Source organism: Dendropsophus ebraccatus, chromosome 10, assembly GCF_027789765.1.
Source record: "Dendropsophus ebraccatus isolate aDenEbr1 chromosome 10, aDenEbr1.pat, whole genome shotgun sequence".
Lineage (NCBI taxonomy): Eukaryota > Metazoa > Chordata > Amphibia > Anura > Hylidae > Dendropsophus > Dendropsophus ebraccatus.
In genome coordinates this window covers 24,139,703-24,166,054 of record NC_091463.1, presented here as the reverse complement: position 1 = coordinate 24,166,054, position 26,352 = coordinate 24,139,703, and the positions used below count along the sequence as shown (strand labels likewise).

The 26,352-nt window shown below is 41.5% G+C and overlaps 1 protein-coding gene across 2 annotated transcripts in view; it reads right to left on the bottom strand.

Moving 5' to 3' along the window:
- ASTN2 (astrotactin 2) overlaps nt 1–26,352 on the bottom strand; it is a 526,582-nt gene that overhangs the window by 248,350 nt on the left and 251,880 nt on the right. For both annotated transcript variants that reach the window (XM_069943247.1, XM_069943248.1), the window contains exon 6: nt 5,134–5,301. In XM_069943247.1, coding sequence (XP_069799348.1) covers nt 5,134–5,301 — 168 coding nt within the window. The remainder of the gene's footprint in view (nt 1–5,133; nt 5,302–26,352) is intronic.

The window sequence follows — 26,352 nt, the reverse complement described above, 5'->3', positions numbered from 1 at the left end:
GTCAAGGCAGTTTTCGCCTTGGCACTTTGCTTTTACACTACTTTATTTTTGTACTGTTGTAAGTAGAAATTGATAGATATTTCCTGTGGTTATTGCTAGTAAAAATTCCCTGCGCTATTACCTACCAGACTGCTTAGTATTTTTTTCAGGTCAATGTGGAGAAAATACAGAAGCGATGAAGCATTTGAAGAAAAATAATATTTATTCCCATATAAAAAAAAACTAAGAGGAAAATATTACATTGTAAACGCAGTCAACAATAGGCGCCGTAGAGACGGAGGAATTTTTTGTTCGAGTATCTTTCTGCAAATTTATTTTGCACTTTGGTTGCATTTACATATAATTAGCCTTTAGTACATACGCCATTACTGCCAAATGCGCTTCTATTATATTATCGCCTGGGGAATTTTATAGATACTTTAAAGTATAGGTACTACGGCATGTTTTCATTAATGCCGTCATTCTCTTCATGGTGAAATATATTTTTATTGTGCTGTGGATTTACTTCAATAAAAATAATAAAAAACACTTATATTTATGGTTGAGACTAGAGATGAGCGAACCTCGAGCATGCTCGAGTCGATCCCAACCCGAACTTTCGGCATTTGATTAGCGGTGGCTGCTGAACTTGGATAAAGCCCTAAGGCTATGTGGAAAACATAGATATAGTCATTGGCTGTATCCATGTTTTCCAGACAACCTTAGAGCTTTATCCAAGTTCAGCAGCCTCCAGTTAATCAAATACCGAACGTTTGGGTTCGGATCGTCTCAAACCCGATCCCGGTTTGCTTATCTCTAGTTGAGACGGGAAAAAAAAAAAAAATAATTATATATATATATATATATATATATATATATATATATATATATATATGTTTGTTTGAAAAACAGGTATTGTTGGCATCCTAGAGTCCGTTCTATGGGATGGAATTAGGATTTGAGAAATTTATCATTCTCTGGTCAATGGTGGTAAGTTGAGGTGGGAGGCGGAATATTCTAGGCCTTTACCACATTTGCCATTCATTGTTAGCTCCATTACAGATCAATGGGGTGAAGATTTTTTAACTATGTTCACACACGGTAAAATAATACTAAAATACAGCCGTGATTTCCCACACAGTATTTTTGCTCAGTATTTTGGTCAGTATTTTGCAACCAAAGCCAGGAGTGGATTTGAAACACAGAAAGGCTATGTTCACACAATGTTGAAATTAAGTGGATGGCCATCATTTAATAACAAATAATTGCAGTTGTTTCAAAACAACCGCCAATATTTGCCGTTAAATGGCGCCCATCCACTTAATATCAACAGTGTGTAAACATAGCCTTTCTGTGTTTCCTATCCACTCCTGGTTTTGGTTGCAAAATACTGATCAAAATAGTGTGTGGGAACATAGCCTAATAATGAACTAAATGAGTTATTAGTGCATTATTAGTCCATTGAAGTCAATGAGTAATTGCACAAACTGTATATAATCGTGACCGCCAACATAATAAACATGCCCATTATTTACAACCTGTTTTTGTGTTAGAGCTTTTTTTTCACACATTTTTTTTATCTTCACTCAAAAGTATGGCCACATTTGGGTACCTAGCCTCAAAACAGAGATTTGCACCATGCTCAATGAGGGGTGTGGTTCAGTAAGAAGAAGGTGTGCTCTAAGTAAAGGGGGTGCGGCTTGCATGGGGCATCACTATTTTTGGCTGAAATGTAAGCCAATATAAACATGGTCGAATTGTGGTTAGAATGGACAACTTTGCATTCAAAGGTGTTTTCCTTTCACATGTGCTGTAGTTGCCCACAAAAGTACCAGTTTTGAAAACTTTTATAATCTTGTTGTTCTTTCTGCCTCACACAAGTACATTGTCACCCAAATATTGTCTGCTGCAAAAGTCTTTATAGCAAAATACTGTGCTTCTCAGAAAATAAGACAGGATCTTATTTTTTTTTTCCTCAGGAAAAAAAGGGCTAATTCTTATTTTAGGGGTAGGTGTTATTTTCAGAGAAACAGAGTATGCCCCTACACTGTAGTCTCACTCTGTACGGTAGTTAGCTGCCATACTGTATGTCCCACTGTTGTTAGGCTCTTATACAGTAAATTCCACTGTAGTTAGGCTTCTATACCTTCCTCCCCTCTGTGTATTTCTTACCAACACTGTATATATCCCCCCCCTCTGCAGTAAGGTCCTCCATACTGTATACCTTCCTCCCCCTCTGTAGTTTTTCCCTTATACTGTAGACCTCCCCTCTGAAGTAAGGGTCCCCTACTGTAAACCTTTCTCCCCCTCTGTAATTGTTCCCCTTTACATCTCCCCCTCTGAAGAAAGTACCCATATGGTATACCCCCCCTGTAGTTGGCCCAAGTACCCTCCAACCCCCCTCTGCAGGTAGTCCCCGTACTGTATACCTCCCTCCCCTCTCTGTAGTTGCCCCACATACCCTCTGTCCCCCCATACTCAATGTCCCCTACTGTGCATCTTCTTACCACTCCTGCCTCCCTGCAGCTTGTGTTGAGCAGGTGGGGGAGGAGAATAACAATTCTGGTACTGATTGGCTGGTTCTTAGCCACTCAGTGTCTGGGATCTGGTCAGCGGACTGTAACTAGCGCATATATTTCAAGCCTAATCCAAAAAGCCTGCAAAATGAAGCTAGGTCTGGAACGGTAAATGGTAACTGGTAAAAGGGTAAAAAGTCTGCAATTCCCAAATCTCCTATGTTACAATATAATAAGATTAAATAAAGAAGGCAGGTACAGCAAGTTAGATTGTCCCTCATTCCTGGAAGGATTTTAAGCCATTTTATTCAGGCATCATAATACTGATGACAGTGGACCTGTCAAGACTGGAAGTCCACATGCAGCTACGTCTCCTAACCAGTAGAGATGATCGAACATCGGGAGTTTTCAAGTTTGATCGAACTCGAACCTTCTCCATTTGATTCCCGATGCCGTCCCATGGGAAAGGTGGAGGCAGCCTGAAAACAGGGATACAGCCTATTATCTATGCTGTATCTATATTTTCAAGGCAGAACTCGGGCTGTCCCCACCTTCCCCACGTAACGGGAAGGCATCGGGAATCAAATGACGAAGGTTCAAGAAGGTTCGAGTTCGATCGAACGTGAAAATTCCCGATGTTCGATCATCTCTACTAACCAGTATTCACTGCATACATTGTATCATTGACTGTCCTCTGCATTGCCAAGATATGGCTGTTGCAAATGAGCTAGAAGTGCCAACAAATGAGCTAGAAGTGCCAAGAAGGTGTTCACCAGAGCTTAGCTCAGTGCGGCCCATACATCTCCAAACAGGCCTCGTCCAGCTCTTGTAACTGTCCAACCTTTTTCTTGTGTAGGAAAGTCTTGCATAAGCACCTCCTCCTGGCAGAGTGGCCTTTACACATGGTAGCTGTCTTATTATGCAAGTGCCGATCAAGCTCCGAGGCTGCCAGGAGAAAACAGCTTCCTTGCACTTATGCTTAAGTGAGACTTTCCTACACAAGAAAAGGGGCAGGCAGTTACAAAGGCCAGAAGAGCTCTTGCGGTCTGGGGAACCTCCTCCTGGGCACTTCCAGCTCATTTGCATATAGATAAAACAGCCATATCTTGGCAATGCAGAAGACAGTCAATAATAAAATGTATGCAGTGAATACCGGTTAAGAGATGTAGCTGCACTTTAGTAGATGCCTCACAGTCACTACTCTGTCCTTCCCTTCCTGCCATGGGTCAGTGATGGGGAACATCCGGCTATCCAGCCACTGCTTTGTCCATCTCTTCCTGCCATAGGTCAGTAATGGGGAACATGCGGCTATCTAGCCACTTCTCTATCCATCACTTCCTGCCATGGGTCAGTAATGGGGAACATGCGGCTATCCAGCCACTACTCTGTCCATCCCTTCCTGCCATGGGTCAGTGATGGGGAACATCCGGTTATCCAGCCACTACTCTGTCCATCCCTTCCTGCCATGGGTCAGTGATGGGGAACATCCGGCTATCCAGCCACTACTCTTTCCATCCCTTCCTGCCATGGGTCAGTGATGGGCAACATGCAGCTATCCAGCCACTACTCACCCCATCCCTTCCTGCCATGGGTCAGTGATGGGGAACATGTGGCCATCCAGCCACTACTCTTTCCATCCCTTCCTGCCATAGGTCAGTGATGAGGAACATGCAGCTATCCAGCCACTACTCACCCCATCCCTTCCTGCCATAGGTCAGTGATGAGGAACATGGGGCCATCCAGCCACTACTCTGTCCATCCCTTCCTGCCATGGGTCAGTGATGGGGAACATCCGGCTATCCAGCTACTACTCTGTCCATCCCTTCCTGCCATGGGTCAGTGATAGGGAACATCCGGCTATCCAGCCACTACTCTGTCCATCCCTTCCTGCCATGGGTCAGTGATGGGGAACATGCAGTTATCCAGCCACTACTTTGTCCATCCCTTCCTGCCATGGGTCAGTGATGGGGAACATGCGGCTATCCAGCCACTACTCTGTCCATCCCTTCCTGCCATGGGTCAGTGATGGGGAACATGCAGTTATCCAGCCACTACTTTGTCCATCCCTTCCTGCCATGGGTCAGTGATAGGGAACATCCGGCTATCCAGCCACTACTCTGTCCATCCCTTCCTGCCATGGGTCAGTGATGGGGAACATGCAGTTATCCAGCCACTACTTTGTCCATCCCTTCCTGCCATGGGTCAGTGATGGGGAACATGCGGCTATCCAGCCACTACTCTGTCCATCCCTTCCTGCCATGGGTCAGGGACGGGGAATCTTCAGCCCTCCAGCTATTGCAAAACTTCGATTTCCATCATGCCTGGACATCCAAAGCCAAGTCTGATGTTGTGAATTGTATTTCAGCAACAGCTGGATGGTTTCCGAACGTTCCCAATACCTGCTATAAATAATCCAGCAAACACTCTCCAATTCTTACATTGAGATTGACAGTATAGTAACTGCTTATTAATAATGTAATAAAGGTGAACATGCATGAAACACAAAGGGGAATAGCTGCATTAGAAGCTATTATAAGTATTCCTAGGGCCTACAGTAAGTCTTGCCCCAGGCATCATGTATTATGGATGAGAGGATGGTTTCCTTTAATCATTCTCATGAGAACGGCCCTTGACTCACCTGTTTCGGGATCACAAATCTGCTCACAGGCGTCTATTGTTCTTTGGCCGCAGAGATCCCGCACCCACGGAGAACTGGAATTCGCCTGATAGTAGAGGAACAGCTGGGCAGGGTTTACCCAGTTGGATACATCTAGAAAGCTTCCTTCACTAATCACAAAGCTGCTCCCTGCAGATAAAACAAGGAAAACAAAAAAAGATCAAAAACATCCAAACATAAAAAGACAATAAAACTAGCGAGGCGAGGTTATTAGTTTAATGTCATTAAGACGGATCAGACCTAGTAATAATGGTAATAACATTGCGTAACACAGCACAATGGATGTGCCGTCAGTTCTAGTTCTCTCGTGTGATCGGACCAGACGTTATCCCGAATCATAGAGAGATTAGACGTCCTCTGTTTACCACTTTTCTTCCTGGCCTAATCCAATAGTTAGCAAAGTAAAGATCAGCAGAGCGTCTCATTAATGGCACAAAGTGTAGGTTCACCTTTGATGAGCCGAAGGTGAATCCGCACTTGATATTGCATATACAGCAGTCCCTTGATATACTTCAATTACTGGAATCACTTACTTCATGAGTTGGAGTGCTCTAATAATATCCCAGGGAAGCCATGGGAAATGTGAAGAGCTTACAAAAGTCTAGGTGTGTTGTCTGCATTATAATGGAGCCTTGCGTATAATTTATGGGTAGAGGGACCATTAGATTTGGGCTTTGTGCATACTAGCTTATCATCATGATATGTGGTAGGTTAGAAGCCTTTTTAACTCTTTTTGTATATTACACTTTTAAATTATTCTTGAAAGGTTATGGTAACCATTTAAAGGGAACCTGATATCACTTTCATGCTGCCTGAACCATAAGTAAGCGGGGTGGTTCACGATGGCTTCTCCCTGCCCTACTATTCTAGATTAATATATCTTTTCTTATACCCAAACATGGAAAGACCTATTAGTCAAGGCCAATGGGGCAGGGAGAAGCTAACATAGACTGCTCTTATGACTTGTGGTTCAGGCAGCATGAATGTGAGGACCGGTTCCTTTGAAGAGGTTTTCTGGGCGAGCTGTCTACAGGATAGGTGATCAGTCAGTGACTGGCGGGGAACTGATCAGCTGTTCCAGGGTAGGAAGCAGCTGGCTCCATTCACTGTGTAGTGGCCAGACCTGGTTACTGCAGTTCAGCCGCCATTCTCTGAGCTGCAGTTACCAGAGATTAACGCAACTTGAGCATCATTCGCCATTTGAATACCAGTGGCTGTAGAAGTTGGATGCAGCCCTAAGGCTGCCTGGAAAACATGGATACAGCCATAGGCTTCATAGACTCCCTAGGGATGCATCCAACTTCTTCAGGCTCGAGATGTGCAGTTACGTAATGCTACAACTACACAGTTAATGGAGCCGGCTGCTTTTGGTCCCGTTCACTAGGTAGTATGGGAGCTGAACAGCCGATCAATAGTGTCCTGGGTGTCGGCGGTCCACCATTCGATGGATGATTACTAGAGATGAGCGAACCTCGAGCATGCTCGAGTCCATCCGAACCCGAGCGTTCGGCATTTGATTAGCGGTGGCTGCTGAAGTTGGATAAAGCTCTAAGGCTATGTGGAAAAAATGGATATAGTCATTGGCTGTATCCATGTTTTCCAGACAACCATAGAGCTTTATCCAACTTCAGCAGCCCCAGCTAATCAAATGCCGAATGATCGGGTTCGGATGGACTCGAACCCAAACCCGGTTCGCTCATCTCTCATGATTACCTATGCTGACAATAGCTTTTTCCCTGGAAAATCCCTTTAATGTCTTATGCCAGGCTATACTAGCAGAATGGGCTTACGAGCAGAGACTTCCACTGATCGCCAAAATGAAGGGGTAGTGCCACCTCCCACTTGTTTCATTCAGCAGTAACAATGCCAGGCAGTATAATTCCTGAGCTGAATGCCATGTCGGATGGAGTAGGAAGATGCGAATACCTTTTGAGCTGTTTATGCTATTTATACGTCTCTGCAGAAATCTTTACATACAGTATGCTTTTCAGTCTTATCTTGACCTTCACAATGACATGCATAATTCATCTGAAACAGTTCTCCTCTGCTTAAGTTGTAAAAGAGGGAACCAATGCACTACAATGTAAAACAATAGACATCAAGTATCTAATATGAAAAATACAAGCTTTTAAAACTTTTGTGATACCTCAATACAAACTGTATCCTTTACACTCATATATATTGCATATTCCAGAAACTCCAGTCAAAAATAGTTACTAGGGATAAGCAAATTTACAATACTGACAAAGTGAGGCACTTCGCTAGGCTCGGCGGTCGGCTTGCCAGCCAGCTGCCTTTAAACTCTGTGCCGCCCGGATCTAGGTGCCAGGAAAAGCTGGATTCAGTTATGGGAAATGCCTTTAAATTTCCCAGGATTGGATTCAGCTTTTCCAGGCACCCGTAGCAAAGTGGCATGGAGTGGCACAGAGTTTAAAGGCAGCCGTCTGACAAGCCATCCACCAAGCCTAGTGAAGCGGCTTGGTGGTCGGCTTGCCAGCCAGCTGCCTTTGAATTCTTTGCCGATCCCTTCCTCTCTGCTCCAGGTGCCAGGAAAAGCTGGATCCAGTCCTGGGAAACTCCTCCCAGTTTCCCAGGACTAAATCAAGCTTATTCAGGCACCTGTAGCAGAGTGGCACAGAGTGGCACAGAGTTCAAAGGCAGCCGGCTGGCAAGCCAACCACCGAGACTAGCGAAGCCCTTGGCTTGGCTAGTACAGTAAATTTGCTCATCCCTAATAGTTACAATGACTCTCAATGGTTCTCTTGACTTCCCAGCTGAAAAAGTATCCCTATAGGGATCAATTCTCTTTTCTAGGACACAATGCTGCCATGCTGACCAGAGTAGTGACAGGCCAGTAGCTGCCAGCTGGCAGAACATCAATGCATTATCGCAGGAGGGCGTCTCTATCACAGGATTTCACAACAGCATCAAAACTTTCTGACATATTGAGCAGTGACCAGTGATATTGAGCAGTGAGCATTGAACAGTGATATTGAGCAGGCATATAATGAATTTATATCTAGTTGGTTTTAAAGGATACAAATATAAGATGAAACTGGATAAGTGCTGGAAATCTCCTGCTATACTCTGGAATACATGACTGATGTGGCACCATCTTTTGTCAACAACAAGGAGGATGACAGATAAAGACTATGTTCCCACTACAGAAACGGGCCGTCATTTAACAGCAAAAGGCGTCCGTCTATTGATAATGACAGCCACAGATAAGGATCATGATCATTATTTGCATCCGTCATATTCAATAGATAGACGCCCTATGCCATTACAATCAGAGAGTGGGAACATAGCCTAACACCTGATTTACAGCATTCGTTAAATTTATTCTTCAGGGTAGCCACAAAATGACCAACCATGGTTCACAGTTATTTCTCATTCTCTACATTTCAGGGGGTGAAATGTTAGAGAAGGGAGTTCTTTCCCTTACTTGTCTGGCCAATAACTGCATGGCACCTACTCCTTACTGCTTTACCACAAAATAGTGCTGCTGAAAGTGCACTCTACTGAACAGGCTGACACTATGCAGGTGTGTTGGGGAGACATACATTTCCATAGTTAAAAGGTTAAAGAGTACATAAAGGTCAACCTATACCCTACTGTGTTGATCCAGAGGAAGGCCAAAACCCTCATGAGACAAATACCAATTGAACCATCACAGGGAGAAAAACTCCTTCCTGACCCCAATATCAGAATAAATCCCTGGATCAACGTCTTATCACATGTAATCTAGTGCCCTTAACTTGTAATATTGTATTTTTCAAGAAAAGCATCCAGACCTCCCTTGAACTTATTTAATGAAGCAACATCATGTGGCCGGGAGTTCCATAGTCTCACAGTTCTTACAGTCTTACAGTAAAAAAAAAAAAAAAAAATTTGCTTTTACAAGATCCTATTTGAGCAAATATGAAAGAAACAACACAGCAGGGAAGGGGATATACAAAGCACTAAACTGAAGTACTGCTGCTGTGATGCATGTGAAGCCTTGATTTACCTTTAAGGGACAGTGTGGGTCCTCTGGAGGATAACAACAGACTCATGAATTACAGGTAAAAAGACCAGGCTCGTTCTACAAATTTCCAGCACATAGCACTAGTTCAGCCCTGCCCTCTTTCCCTGTGTTTTGCCCTGATCTAGCTGTTACTAGAGAGAGAATTCTCCAGACGGTAAAGTGTAGATTGCATAGAAGTGAGACACCTATGTCCAATACTTTAGAGCCTTTTTCTAGAGTAAAGAATAATTTTTGGTAAAATAAGTGACTGCTTACAGCTTAGAAGGAGGTGGCAGTGACTATTTAGGAAGTGATGAGTAATGCAAATAATCCTTATAAACTATTATCAGTCCCCAACAATATAGGGCCCATAAACTCCACACTGTAACATGGCACTGACTGCAGGACAATGGTTTCTAAGAATGGAAGCAAAAGTCAAGGGTCGCTGTATTGATTCTTAGCCGTCAATGTGATTATTATTATCTTTAAATGAACATTCCCTGAGAGTTTTCCAATGACCTTTAGCTGAAGCGGGGTCTTTTATCATGCATCTGGTTAGGTAGTAGACGTCAAAATATGTTAGGAACATCTGCTAGCAGCCCTTGGGTACTGTGGGAGAATATAATGGAAAGAAGGTGCTCTGCAGGGAAGGAGGAGGAAAATAGGTAGGAGAGGCAGGTAAGCAGAATTTGTCTATCTTGAGACTTGTTTAGCCACAAATGACAATAAAGGTTACCAAAGACAATGCACTGCTCTGCAAAACTGTGTATATACATAGAATTCCATTCACCCAATGGATATCAACAGAGTGTCTTCTTGGCCTCCTCTGGACTGGTGTATGTCAGTATATATTTGGAATATATGGAATTACATAGTATATTAGGCTCATACAAAGGTATGGAGGGAAAAAATATACTTTTTTGTGCAGATAGCCTAATAGAGATGTATTCTAGAATTGTACAAGGTAACGAGGGGGGGTTGTTTATGGTAAATACAACATGAGGGACATGATTGATTCCCTTTAAATAATTAATCCCCATATATACATTAGATATAACTTGTCTGCATAGCCTTTTTGTTGGAAATATTTGTTTGTTAAGGTATTATCCTCTGTACAGTGTTTACTTATACTTTTGTATCGGCCAAATTGTATTTTTCTATTAATTTTTTCAAATGTCCAATTTCAAAAACCAACAAGCTGATAGCATCAATTGATTTAGAATATGTGTGAGAAGCTGTGATACATTTATTATCATGGTACAAAATGAGAAGGTCCAAGAATTCAATTTCCTTTGTCCTTTTTTTTTTTTTTTTGTGTAAGTTTTATTCCTCAATGGTTGTCATTAATCATTACTACCAAACCTCTTGCTGTGATTTCATCTCCCCTCCATGCAAAATGAGATCATCTATAAATCTTTTGTACAGAATTATATTACATTTTTAAGGATGATCTGACAAAAAAAAAAAGCTACTTTCAACTGTGCCAATAAATAAATTTGCGTATGAGGGTGCAGCCTTTGTACCCATGGCTGTGCCGAGCAATTGATACGTCTGGCTGCCATAATGTAAACATGAAGTCAAATTCAAATGATTCTAGTAGAAGTTGATCCATATCTTTTAAAGACCTTGGTATAACAATCTATATAATGGTGTACATAAAAAAAATTGAGATAGTGAGGGCTTAAACTGGAGAATATGGATCATTATGGTGGTTCTTTAGGTTCTTATGAATTTTAATATAAGGGTTTGCATAAATTTTAAAGAGGATGTACCATCAGGTACATCCTCTTTAACCTGACCCAGGGATAGAATGGCGCCATCACAGGGAAGCCGGTGCCACGGTCCGTTTTTTAAACCGCGGCCTGGTTCCCGTGTTGTACGGCGCTGTTCTATCCACGGGTCCCGGGCCGGCGCTCCCGGTGGGAGGAATCCCCCGCTATTGTATGACGCGGCTCCATTGATTCTAATGAAGCCGCATCATAGAGGGAATTCCCTCCCACTGGGGGCGGGCCGGCCCGCCTCCTGTGCTTCAGCTCCGGCACGGGATCCATGGATAGAACGGTGCCGTACATGGGAACCGGGCCGCGGTTCAAAAAACGGACCATGGCACCGGCTTCCCTGTGACGGCGCCGTTCTATCCCTGGGTCAGATTAAAGAGGATGTACCCGATGGTATTTCCTCTTTAAGTAACTACTTGACACAAAAACATGGAAAAACATGACTCTTGTCTCCAGTTTGTGTGTGGTTTTGCAATAAGATTTTAATGGAATGGAGATGCAAAACCCCACCCAAACTGGAGACAAGACTAATGTTTTTTTTGGAAGAAAGTGGGTATGTTTTTCTAAGGGCCCTATTACACGGGACAATTATCGTGCTAAAAAACGTTAAATCGTTCAAATTTAAATGATAATCGGCCAGTGTAATTGCAAGCAACGATCAAAAAATCGCTCATGTGTCATTGATCGTTGATTTAGATCTGACCCTAAAATCATTGTTAATCGGTCACTTTTCCTTTAATGTAATTCCTCATTCATTTGCTGTAATGCCGCATTTGTTCAGTGTACAGTAATTCCAAATCGTTCCTTCTTTTGCTGGGATCAGATGAGGTAAAGGATAGTAGTAATGATCGTAACTTATGACTATCATTCTGTGTAAAACAGTGAATGATTTCAGGTTAACGATAAAAGATCTCGCTTGCGACCGTTTATCTTTAATCATTAAAAATCGCTTCGTCTAATAGGACCCTAAGCCTGGATAACCCCTTTAAGATTTCTTGGTCTCATGTTCTATTTTATTTTATATATATATATATATATATATATATATATATATATATATATGTTTTTTATTTATTTTTTTCAATTTTGGAAAAGATGTCGAATTCTCTGCAATGTCGATAGTTTATAAAATTTCTGAATGAAATGTCCTTGGTTACATTTAGATTTCAATAGAATATTTTGAGGCTTCATGTTGAAAGAGGGATTTTATGACCTTACACCTTTCACTGTCACAAATGTTCTTTCATTATTTGTCTTTTATTTGAATTGAGAAGTGACGTTCTTAGTCCAGGTATTACTTAAAAAGATCTATTTTATTCATTTATTCTATTCTTTTTTTTTTGATGGACAAAATCATAGTCCCATCTTCAGTAAGGTAAAGCCATGGGCCCTAAGCAGGAGAGTAACTAATACTCATAGAGCCCCATAGGGGCAGGGCCAGGGTACTGCAGCTTCAGCTCTCAATCACTCCAGTAAAAGCCGAGGCTGCAGTACACCGGTGCTGCCGCTACACAGGAAATGGAGTCAACTTTTTGTGGCTCTATTCTCACTGTAGTGCAGGCAACCGGGTCGATCACCTAGTGATAGCTTATCCTGTTAAGACAACATCCCTTAAGGGACAAATAGTAAAGCCATATATCAAAAAGCCCAAAAAGTGGTGCCATATAGCAGAAATCCAACAACTTTTTTTTTTATTTCCTTTGAAATAACTGAAAATGATTGCACTGGGCTTGGCCTCACAGTAGCTGTTATGGCTTTAGTTATACCCATGCCAGTGAGTTTATATGGGGGCAGCCATCTTGCCCCAGCTTTTGTAACAGCATTTAAAGATGTGCTTTAAAGTAGGTCCCAATGACCTACTAAAATAAATGAGAAAGGTTTCTGGACATACTCAGTGACCTATATCGAGGTCATTCTACTGGGAGGGAAATGATGAGTTATCAGCAACAGCTACTGTGTGCCCCCCTGTTATCTATATACTGGTGTCAACTTTCCTTATACTCCTTTCTGTGTCCAGGGCAATGCTAGGAAATGATCTGTCCAGAAATAGAAATCTAAGCTTGCTTTTAGGCTTAGTGGCCAGAATACAAACTGCAAGATTTCAGGATTACCTTAACATATGGGCTATGTTTCCACTTCCCGCAATATAGAAACTTCTCCACTTCAAATCGCAGGTTTTAGGCACAGGTCCACCAAAAACGTACCAGAATAAAGTATAACCACCTGATTGAATACACAATGCATTTAGAAGTCAATCTGGCTTCGGAACACATTGTGTCTGGCTTCAAAACCCATTGTGTCATCAAGAAATGGTTATACTTTTATTTGGTACCTTGTTGGATCTGTGCTTGAAACCTGTGACTTGAAGTTGTTTCTACACTTGAGGATCCTTGGAGGATCCATGGGATTGGCTGCGATCCATGACCTGCATGTGTTACTGAGTGTTGTGCCTCCTATCTTCCACAACCCAACTAGGTTGTTCCCTTTTTCTTTTTCACTTCGGAAACATATCAGGGAAGGTGGCCGTCTCATAACACAGACAGCCGCTAATAATGATCATGACCATTTTTAGAGGTCGTTTTTTTAACGAGATGGCAGCGTTTACCCAATATGTTCCCGAAGTGGGAACATAGCCTTTTCACAGGTTTTTATTTGTTTTTTTTCTGCATGATGTATAATGTTATTCGTCGTGTTTTCACTTTCTTTTATTCTGGAAAAAAATGTGTATTGGTATATTTTAGGGCTAGGCTGATTAATTCACCTTTAGAGGGTCATATGATTAAATTTTTTCTAAAAATGGTGAGTTTAATTCTGCTTATTTTATGAACCCCACCCGCCATGCTGCTGTAGGTCCAGGAGCTTCTATGTAAATAAGTCCCGCTCCCTAGCAACATCCCACATCAGTATGACTAGTTACGCTCGGCGTGTAGCCAGGTCTCCGTTCAGTTTCCTCATAAGAAGGGCTGAGGAGGTACTCTAAGGGTTAAGATTCTCAGCACATGAGACATGGATATAGTGTCCCTTGCTGTTAACCCTTTCAATGCTGCAGTGTAATTATACTCTGCATCACTTACAAGCTGTAGCACAGAAAGGGTTAACAGCAGAGAACACCTAATTCATGCCTCATCTGCTCATGTGCCACATCATAATGGTAATGTTGAATGGGGGACCTGGGGAGCACTGGAAGGCACAATAATTCTTGTGGGGGGGGGGGGGAGAAAGAGAGTGTGTGTGTGTGTGTGGTTGGGCATGTTAATCTAATAGAGGGAATATAAGAGCACAGTAGGCATGATCATATTACAAGGGATAAAGGGAGGGGAAGGCAGGGGCAAGCAGGGGCATGCTGCTAAAATCAAGATTTAAATCGAGAATTCTCTAAAAAAAGAACGAGATTCTATTTTTGCCCATATCCCCTGCCTTATTGTGTTGTATTTTTGTCTGTATTTAAAATATGTTGGGGTTTAATGTATCTGGGTCAGTAACAAAGTGACAGGTGTATTACTCTTAGTCCATTGTAATAATAGAAGGAGTCTCATTAGTTGTTAGTTGTATGGAGTTATTAAGGTCTTTTCTTGGTTGTCTGTGAGCTATTCCTAGGGGAGGGAAAGCAGTAATGGTAACAGATTATTAGATTCATTTTGCAAGGGAGTTTTCCTGATGTTCCTTTTCCGTCTTAATTTGTATTCAAGCAAGTAGTGTCATCTTTCAGCAGGGCATTTATTCCTCTTTGTGCACTCCATACATAATGTAGGAACGGTTACTTTTGTTGGGGAAATGTGTTATTTGGTTTTTTTTTATCTTGTCGATGTCCTTCAGTATGTTGTTGGGTAATGGACTGTTTCGAAGCAAGTTTACTGGAATTACGATTATATCTGCTGTTTAAAAATTGTTTTCTTTTGAAAAACTGTATATTACAGTATTTATAGGTGTATTCTTCCTGATAGTTTTTGTATATCTATCATTATTTTCCCTTATGGTTATCTACATCGTTCTTTTGCCATGTTCTTTAGTCCTCTGTGGTAAAATATTTTCTGTCTATTATTAATTTTAAGGATTTTTTTATTTTTCAAGCCGCGTTCTAATTTCAGGACGACAGTTTTTTTGTCAGTATCTAGGCTATGTTCACGTCATAAAGTGAGAGAAAAATACAGCTGTAATTTTGATGTTATACTTCATTGTACTTCATTGACGTCAATTGGAAGTTGGAATGGATTACAGCTGTCCAGATTCTTTGAAATGAAAGGTGGAATCTGATTGGTTGCTAAGGGGAAATAAGACAATTCTACTTTACACCAGTTTGATAAATCTCCCCCAATGTCTATTTAAAGGGGTTGTCAAGTGTTAGAAAAACATTTCTTTCAGAGACAATAGAACTCATCAGTTCAGTGGGTGGTTTGCAATTAGGCTTCAATACAACTGGGTTGCAAAACCTGCACCCAAACTGGAGACAAGAGTGGTGCTGTCTCTGGAAGAAAGTGGCCATGTTTTTTTTTAACACTGGATAACCCCTTTAACATTACATTCTTCTTTAGGCTATATTCTCAAAACATTTTTTTTTTTAGGTGAAATAACATATGATTAGAGATGAGCGAACCTCGAGCATGCTTGAGTTCCTCCAAACCTGAACTTTCGGCATTTGATTAGCGGTGGCTGCTGAACTTGGATAAAGCCCTAAGGCTATGTGGAAATCATGGATATAGTCATTGGCTGTATCCATGTTTTCCAGACAACCTTAGAGCTTTATCCAAGTTCAGCAGCTCCAGCTAATCAAATACCGAACGTTCGGGTTCGAATCGTCTCGAACCCGAACCCGGTTCGCTCATCTCTACATATGATCACTATTAACAGCCTTCATAATAAATTGTTCTAACATAGGACGTTGTGGTATCATAGCCTCTCGCTTATTTTTAAAATAGTTAAACAACCCAGTTCCATTTTTCAGTTCTTCATCGGAAACAATAACACTTCTCTGTTTATCGCTTAATTCCTAGTTGGTGTAGATGTCACTGGGAATAAATTTCACGATCAACTGTTTACAAAGATGCAGGTGCTTCTGTAATATTCTATTTCGAACGGCTTAAATAAATTTCTGAAATGATCTTGTAGAACACAAATGGCAAACCTGCAGCCCTCCAGCTATTGCAAAACTACAATTCCCATCATGCCTGGACGGCCAAAGCTTTGCAACAGCTGGAGGGCTGCAGGGTTGACACCTGTGCTGTAGAAGCATTGCATGTTGGTGGCCATAAGTGGTACTACAAGTAAAACTCTATTACACAGGGGGTATAATTTGCCCAATCTGGCAGATATAGCCCTGGTGTAATCTACTGACAGTCTCTCCTTTGGTGATCGCTCACTTTTGACCTGTCAAAAACAAATCTGCCGTGAGCTGCATATCCCAATGTAACAGGTGATGTGTGGTAGATGGCTGGCTAATGCTAGGACTGCACAAAGTATCTAGCAATAGTTCATGCAGCCACAGCTGTGTACTGGGCTCTGTAAGTTAGCACTGCACTGATCACAGACATTGGCGCTCATTTACAGTGCAGCTCAGACAATGTAACAGGGCCTTAAAGTGTACCTGACGTTATAACTTTCAAAATCTAAATAAACAGTAGATGTGATATAAAGCAAGTTTGCAATTTACATTCATTATTTTATTTTTGTTGTTGTTATCATGCTGTAAAACAAAGCTGAACTTGCCAGAAATCCAGGTCCAGTCTCTTGAAGGCAGATTTTCTGACTTGGGCTGGTTGAAAAAAAAACAGACTTAATACAGGAATTCTGGCCAGTATAGAGAGCGCTCTCTGTGAGCGCTCAGATGTCCTGGGATACACAGGACTTCCTGTTTTCTGACTGTTTCCTGTTCTTTGAGAAAAAAAAAGAGTCAGAAAACAGGAAGTGCCGTGTTTTCCATGATAACTAAAAAAAGTAATGAATGTAAATTGCAAACTTGCTTTATTTCACATCTACATTTGGTTTACAATTTGAGTTATACCGACAATGACATTTTAAATGAGGAGCGCTGCTTCCACTTCACAACTGGGTCAGAGGGTGCAGGTCCAAAAATTAATATAAAACCAATGGAATAAAAAAAAAAAAAAAAAACTCTAAATTTATTAAAAACTGACACGATGCGTTTTGAGACCGGTCTGGTCTCTTTATCAAGTGTCTCCTTGATAAAGAGACCGGACCGGTCTAGAAATTTCTCGAGTTTTTTTTATTTTTTAACTCCATTGGTTTTAGTTTCATTTTTGGACCTGTGCCCTCTGACCCAGTAGTGGAGTGGAGGAGTTCTGTCAACCGTCTAAGACTGACAGGCTGGAAACCTTGACTTCCAGAGGCCAGCAACACAGGAATAGTCTCCCAGCGGTACTCCCCGCAAAAGTCCACCAACCATTGTCCATACATTGGCCACAATGTGCACAAAAAACAGGAAGGATGAACCCAAGCAAGTAGGGACCAAGACAAATATAAAGAGGATGCTGTATATATACTGTAAAGGGGGTCGTGGTAAAGGTTACATTACTAAAAAATTATTGGCATAATGTCCCTCTTCTGTGGTCGACCCCAATCTATGGTCAAAGTCGCGAGTTCCCCTACAGAACTCTCAGTGTTCTCTGAAAACAACAAGGAGTCCATGTAATGCACAAACGCATCTAGCCATCCAATGCTATTTCCAGTCACTCTCTTCTCGAGCTTAAAAGGCCCCCGAATGAGGGACACACTGCTTTTAACCAGACAAGCCCTTTCAGAGAATTGCTGCACATGAAGTATACAGCTGAAATATTCTACAAAAGAGGTCAGTGAGCTAAGCCTGTTTTATTTCGGATCACTTAGTCCTCGCACCGTATGCCTTCTGTATCATTGCCATGCTCTATCCAATGCTTGACTCTTGATCTCTGCAATTTCTTTATAAAATATTCTAAGTATAATAGTTGCTAATTCCCTTTGTCCACACCATGGCAATATTTCAAGCCCAATCACATTATCTCTACGTTAATTATGAGCTCTATAGTTTTGACGGAGTCTCCTATCCTGAGAGTGAGATTCAGAAAATATACTGCGCAGGCAGCACAGGCAATTAATGCTTTAAAGACTCATATAATATGACAGGTCTGCACACTAAGAAATAATATGGAATCATTAAAAAGTAATTGTAGAGAAAAGTCGTGAAATAGAAAAGGCTTAATCACCTATAAAGAAAAGACGCTATAGTTTTCTACCACGGTGTCTAGGTTAAATCCGATAATTATCGAGTAATATTTTGCTTTATACATGGGTATTCTTCTGGATAAAAACAATCATGAAATCAGTGTAATTGAGCTCTTAATGGCCGACAGTAATGAATTGCTCTTTTCTGAAAATAAATAATATTGCACAATGTATAAACCAGCTTGCACTAATACTTATACAGACTGCCACTTTATATGCCATGCTAGTTTTTATAGACCGGGCCACTTGAATTACTACATCCCCACCCCGTGCCCAGAGTAGTAAAATTATTTATGGTTATTCTGAACCCTGTAAGCGCCCGTCTATTTATCTAAGCCATGATTAGGAGTAGGTCACGCGCAAAACATGTTGGAAGTTTTATCATGTGTCAGTGTGTTTTTTTTTTTTTTTTTTGCTTTTTTAGTCTAATAAAATTTAAAGGGGTATTCCACTCAAACATAACTTTTCATATGTAACAAGAAAACAGTCTCATAAGAAACCTCACCTTGGCACTACTGGAGACAGCGGACGTAATGTGTGACCTGCGTCTAGTCCCCTCAATGTATGGGCTCGGTGGTGCTCAATCATCAATAGCGGCAGACCTTGGTGAAAATATCTTCATAAAGAGGATTAAAGATGAGGCACTCACCCTTCCATAAGTAAATGGTTACTTTATTGACAACTCTTCATAGGTGCATAGGACGCGGTAGAGTGAGTGAGCGGGCGACAGTGGCCCGGTTCTCTAAGGGTTAAGCCCGTCAGTAACTTTTTTACATCAGCTGTCTTAGAAGGGAGGGGGAGGAGGGGGGGGGAGACAGAGAGAAAAGCTCACACACAGATTTTTCTGTCTTCAGCAGAGAGCAGCAGCTCAGAACTGGGGCAAGGAGACTGAAGAGATAATAACAAGTATGATAGAAATTGTTAGCCTCACCATGGGCAGCAACATATCAAAAGTTATGATTGAGTGGAATACTCCTTTAAGTGTCTGAGAAGGGGATGGGGGCAATGTGACTACATGCCACTGCAGCTCCACTTCAATACCTACACAGGAGACACAAGGACCACCAAATAAAGTGTTTTGTGTTTTATCTCAGGACGACTACAGTACAAGGTACCAGGGAGGGCTTATATGGCTTCTGGGACTATTTTCTCCCTTTATCTTTGCTCAGGCCCTGGATTCCTCAAACTATGTTCTATATTAATAGATTCTTCAATTCATTTTAAAGGGGAACTATCAGCAGGTTAGACAACTCTATAACAGCCCCTATAACAGCCAGGACTCTGAGAAGAAAGGTATGTGTTACCTTCCTCCTTGGCACCAGTCCTGCACTGTTATTTAGGTGTTAACTCCACTGTATGAGTACTCATCCAGCCTGCCCCTTCTAATGATAATCAGTAGGGGGGGGGGGGGGGGGTCAGTGCTCGTAAGAGTGTTCCAAATCAGAGTTTACCCCGACAAAGTATAGGAACAGCACCGAGGAGGAAGGTAACACATATACCTTCCTCCTCAGCATCCCAGGCGCTATATGGGTCTATCAACAGGTTATATTCGTCTAACCTGCTGATAGCTTCACTTAAAGTAATCATTTTTATTAATATACTCAAATCATTATTTTTTCAACAATTTTTTCAAGCAGCGATTGACACAAGAAATCATCCATACTTGACTGGGTAACTTTCCTTAGCATTTCTGGAGACATCATAAATGGTTTTGTATTTGGTGCAATTTTTTTTAATTTGTTTACAGATCGATAAAAGTGGTTTGACATTTTTAAAAATGTCATGGAGTGAAAAAAATATATATATTTTCCTCCTGCACCTACTGTGCTCCTAATAAAGTGATGAAGACTAACAGAACGCCACAAAGCTTGTGATAATCAATTTACATTGTGTCCAGCATTTAAAGGATTATTCTGCTTCCAGGAAATACATGTTATTCTTTTGATCATGAAAAGTTATAAGCCAGGCGTCCAAGGAAACAGAAAACAATTTGAAAATATAGATGTGTTTTCCTTATACAAAGAGTAACCTTTATTTGCCGTCACCGGAATACTCCTTTAAAGGGGATGTCTGGCAATAGAAATATTGGTTTCTTAAAAGGAGAAGGATAGAACTTATTTAACAATTCCCTATTCGGATGCTCCCTGGCCCCCCACCGACCTAAGCATACTGGTCCTGCAGCAACCCATAGGAAATGCAATATTGGGAGAATAAACACTGTAGAAATATTACTTTACCTGAATATTTGTTAGGTGATAGGGAATGCAAAAGAAAGCAATTTTCCAAAACCTTGGCATTATAAAAAATGTATTTCTTTCCCTTTATGGTTGTTAGCTCCTTGCCTAGGTTACTGACCATTACTTACATGCAGCCGTGCCAACTTGAATTCTCAGCAGATGAGAAACCCCTTTAAGGCCATGTTCACACAACATATCTTTTACATAAATCATGGCCGCTGTAGCAATTTGCAACAACCGCTGTGATTAATGCAAAAGATACCTTCTATGTGAGTGAATGGAATCTCGGGCGGTTTGTATACACATAGTAAACACTCCGGCCAGGACTCCAACCGCCCGCACAGAAAACTTTAATCGAATAACGGCCGCACAGACATGTCAGTTTACACAATGGAGAGTGAGGCTCCGGCTGCACTCTCCATTGTGTGTTATGGTGAATAGGGATGTGGGCGCAAGCAAATGCGCCGGCATCCCAGCTCAACAGAAGTGAAGATCATCCGGGATGATCTTCTCTGACACCTGGCCGTGTCACAGAACGGTCGGTCTCATATGCCGAGTGAACTTTGCCTAAGGGTGAATTCTTATCTGGGCATGTTATCCCCTAGAGCAGTGGTGTCAAACTCAATTACACAGTGGGCCAAAATTTAAAAAATGGACAGTCGCGGGCCAACCTTGATAATTATTGAAGGCGAATGTGGCGCTCCTGGCACTGTCTGTGGTGTGTGTCTCTAAGCGCTGTGCACTATGATGAATGACATGATAAATTGCTATAATATTATTAAACCCCAACCCATGTAATAGCCAACCCCCCCAACATTGCCCCATGTGGTAGCCAACCCAACCAAAATTGCCCGACATAGTAGCCAGCCCTCACAGTAGGGCCCAAATAATAGCCAGCCCCCAAAGTGTCCCATATAGTAGCCATCCCTTTAAAATAGTCTCCTATAGTAGCCAGCTCTCTCCAATAGCCTTCTATAGTAGCCAGCCCTCCCCAATAGTCTCATATAGTAGCCAGCCGTCCCTAATAGTCTCATATAGTAGCCAGCCATCCCCCATAGTCTCATATAGAAGCCAACCCACCCCCATAGTCTCATATAGTAGCCAGCCCTCCCCCATAGTCTCTTATATAGTAGCCAGCCCCCCATAGTCTCTTATATAGTAGCCAGCACTCCCCTGTAGTTTCGTATAGTAGCCAGCCCTCCCTAATAGTCTCATATAGTAGCCAGCCCTGTCCCATAGTCTCATATAGTAGCCAGCCCTCCCCCATAGTCTCTCATATAGTAGCCAGCCCTCCCCAGTAGTCTCATATAGTAGCCAGCTCTCCCCAAAGTCTCTTATATAGTAGCCAGCCCTACCTCATAGTCTCTTATATAGTAGCCAGTCCTCCCCATAGTCTCTTATATAGTAGCCATCCCTCCCCCATAGTCTCTTATATAGTAGCCAGCCCTCCCGAGTAGTCTCATATGGTAGCCAGCCCTCCCCATAGTCTCATATAGTAGCCATCCCTCCCCCATAGTCTCTTATATAGTAGCCAGCACTCCCCTGTAGTTTCGTATAGTAGCCAGCCCTCCCTAATAGTCTCATATAGTAGCCAGCCCTGTCCCATAGTCTCATATAGTAGCCAGCCCTCCCCCATAGTCTCTCATATAGTAGCCAGCCCTCCCCAGTAGTCTCATATAGTAGCCAGCTCTCCCCAAAGTCTCTTATATAGTAGCCAGCCCTACCTCATAGTCTCTTATATAGTAGCCAGTCCTCCCCATAGTCTCTTATATAGTAGCCATCCCTCCCCCATAGTCTCTTATATAGTAGCCAGCCCTCCCGAGTAGTCTCATATGGTAGCCAGCCCTCCCCATAGTCTCATATAGTAGCCATCCCTCCCCCATAGTCTCTCATATAGTAGCCATGGCGGGCCAGATGTAATTCAAACTCTGAATTGTCTGTCGGGCTAAAAATATTGGCACCTCTAGTTCAGTCATGTCAAACTGTGGCCTGCGGGCCAAATCTGGCCCGTGGGCCACAGTTTGACATGACTGAACTAGAGGCTATGTTCATACAACAGACCATTAAAAAAAAAAAACGGCCGTTGTTTTCCATTAAACAGTGTCCGTTTTTTTTGTACTACAATGAAATGCATTAAAGTCAATGGAACAGCGGCTGTTGTTTTAACACAATGTATTGAATAACGCCTGTTGTTTGAAGTGTCAAACAACGACCGTTGTTCAATACATTGTGAGAAAACAACAGCCGCTGTTCCATTGACTTTAATGCATTTCATTGCAGTATGAAAAGAACGACCGTTGTTTTAATGCAAAACAACGGTCGTTCTTTTAAAAAAATAGTTGTGTGAACATAGCCTTATACTGATTATTGGGAGTCCAACCACCTTAAACCCCACCAATTCCGAGAATGAGGATCCAATTATCTTGCAAGTTTAATAAATTATTTTACTATAATAATTTTGAGTTTTTACTTTGCCTTTTTTGTTCATTGAGACTAGAAAAAATAGAATAACTTTATCTGTGTTTCGATTTCAGATAATGGGGGCCTGCTGGTCACTAGTTCACCAATAGCAGTGATCTGCATACAAAGGATGATGAGATGACATGGATGATACAGTAAGTGCAAAGGGTCTGAATATGGGAACAAAGTCGTTAAGCATTTGTTGGTTTGGGAGTTGATCATTTCATTTAAGGAAATCTGTCATCACTTTCATGCTGTCCAAACAGAGTGGTCCCCAGAGGCTTCTCTCTGCCCCACCAGCTTTGATTGGTAGAGCTCTTCCTATTTAGGTATAGAGAAAGATCTATCAATCAAGGTGAGCACGGCAGGCAAAGGCCACTGTGGACCACCCATTGTATAAAAGTCATGTAATGTTCCCTTCAAAACAGATGTATTTCCATTCAATCTGCACTGGGAATTGGCAGCTAGAATATAAATTTACATATTGTAGTTGTCTATCGGATAAGTAAAAATTCCAATTGTATTGTGGCAGTATGCCTAATGGTGGACTGGACTCTTTTGGCATGTAATTCTTAAAAGGTTTAAGCGTTCCATTATGTCATTTATGATGTTGAGGAGATCCAGGCAGATTTTCTGGCATAAATACATAGAAAAGTATAGTGTGTGTACGGGCAACATATTTATAAATCTCCTGCCCCCCCCTTTCCCGACACGTTCTGGCCCACATTTATCTATTTCGGACAATGTCGGAGTTAAAGGTCAGCCAGTTTATTAACTTATGTAGTAACACATTTTTAGAAATGTGTCTAAATCCTGGCAAGCTGAATGGCATGGGCAAAATGGCTCTATTTTTTTTTACACAAATGGTAAAATATCACACAGCTATTTAGATGCTATTTTGGAGTGAAACATGCTAAAATGCTAGTAAATGTCATATGTCAGTCTTACAACGTTATTGCAATCTGGGCATAAGGGCTTCCTGCCAGCCCCCCACCCCCCACCCAACCACCATTCTTGTAGCTGCATATGCAATTTGCAAAACTCCCTGTATGAAAACTGCATAAACAGTAAAGCACCATAAGTAACGCTATAACTCATAATAAATATGAAAGGTGTATCTCACAGTACAGCGCTTATTATGAAACTCCTAATAAAGTCAAAAGGAGTTATAAAAAAAGTTTGAGGAAGCCCGATCAGTTGTTTAAAGGGAACCTGTCAACATGAAAATGCTACTCATCCATCGGTATCATGTTATAGAGCAAAAGGAGTTGAGCGGATTAATATATATCTGGGAAAAAATTCAGTATAACTTGTAATTTATTGATTGAAATCTCTGATGTTTCCATGGTAAAGAGTCCAGACCATTGAGTGACACCGCCCACTGGACTCCTTAACACAGAATGATCAGGGATTTCCATCAACATGTTACATGTTAAACTGAATCTTTTCCCATAAAGATATATATCAATCTGCTCAGCTTTTCCTGCTTTATAACATGTTGGCGATAGATTAGATAGCATTGTCTTGGTGACAGGTTCCCTTTAAAATCTCCTGATCACCTCCATCAGCCGCAAGCAGACCAGAGGTACCCCAATATTTGGTGTGAACATAGTAAATCTGTTAATGCATGATCAGAGATGCATAAAATAATAAAAAGCAGCAAATGTTTGCACAAAAGTGGTTTGCATGCTAATTTTCCAAGGTTGGTGTAATTCGGCTGTAAAATTTTTGCCAGTGTTACCGGTGTTGTGTTGAGATTACAGCATGTGTTAAGGATTCCGGTACATGCTACAATGGAGACATGAATGTACAATGTACAAGTAAAATATTTCTACTTCTTCTTGTTAATATTCTAAAATCATTGTTAGATATAAGATGTGTCCACCCTCTTTTTATCTGTAATACATTTAGTGATCCATATTATGAGATTATCAACCTTTCTTAGCAACCTGAGCTCATGACTTTTGTCTGTCTTAAGTCTATTAGAGGAGACACTGAGATTGTTAGTTAAATGAGGGTATTTGAGCCCTTCGCTAACATGGCTGGATATTGTGGTGAAAGGCTCTACTGAAAAATTCCTTTCCTTTACTTATCTAAGGGAAAGGTGAGACTAGACACATCTGTAATTTGTGAGGATGTATATCCTTCCCCACCAGCATGGGGGCTATTCAACATCATTGATTTTAACTGCAACTAGGAGAGCTGACCAAATTTGTCTTTTTTTACTACCACTTCTTGTGAATGATAGATAGATAGATAGATAGATAGAATAGACAGATAGATAGATAGATAGTTAGATAGAATATATGGAAATAAAAGAAACAACAGGTGCTGCATGTGCAGAAATGCGCAGAAATGAGTATCATGATGCATGCTCACCTCAAACTATAGGCATGACTAGTAGGCTTTTTCAATTGATGGGACTGCAGCCTTCCACTTCTGGACGTCTCACAAGGACCTTGGTCAGGGCAATGGGAAAGAAAATGTTGGTTCTTACTGGCACATACCACACTGGATTTCCTTTTATAACAACAACGACAATTGATGACCTGGAACAAATCTCGTTAGCTCAAATGCCCCCATAAATCACTGGTTACAAACACATATACCATGACAAAGATACAGTACGTAATATTTACATCAGAATATGCATATATTAAAGGGGAACTATCAGCAGGTTAGATGAATCTAACCTGCTGATAGCTCCCTACTGCACAGATGACGCAGAGGAGGAAGGTATGTCTCGTACCATCCTCTTCAGTGCCGTTACGGTGCAGGTAGTCGTGTGCCCCATGGTCCGGTGAAACCCTTAGGAGCACAGGGACAACCATTAAGAGAACTACAGGCTCCCATAGCGCCGATCCACAGCCAACCTGCCCCTTTCTAATTATAATGTATGGATCAGGCCAGATTTGCGGTATGGGGCAGTGCTCCTTAAGGGTGCCCCAGTGCTTCTACCTGTCTCACTGGACCGTGGGGCACAGAACTAACTGCATCGGAAGAGTGCTGAGGAGGAAGGTAAGGCTAGGTTCACACTGCGTTTTCAGCATCCGTTTAACGGATCCGTTTTTTTTTAACGTCCATAAAAATAGGGTCAGCAACGTTTTTCGGTCCGTTTTGGTCCGCCAAAAAAAAACGGATCCGTTTTTTTTTATAATGGAAGTCAATGGAAAAACGGATGCAAACAAATGAATCCGTTTTTTGCAATCCGTTTTTCATGCGTTTTTTGCAAAAAACGGATGCGTTAAACGGATGCTGAAAACGCAGTGTGAACCTAGCCTAAGAGACATACCTTTCTCCTCGGTGTCTCCTGTGCAGTAGGTACATATATGCGTGTAACCTGCTGTTAGTTCCCATCTAAAATCTGTTAAAATATTAATCTAATTGTTGTCGTAAAAATCGAAATTAATTAATTAACAATGTATTAAATTTATCTTTCTTTCACATCAAAAATTAGGTTAATGTTTTAACATGTTTTAATACA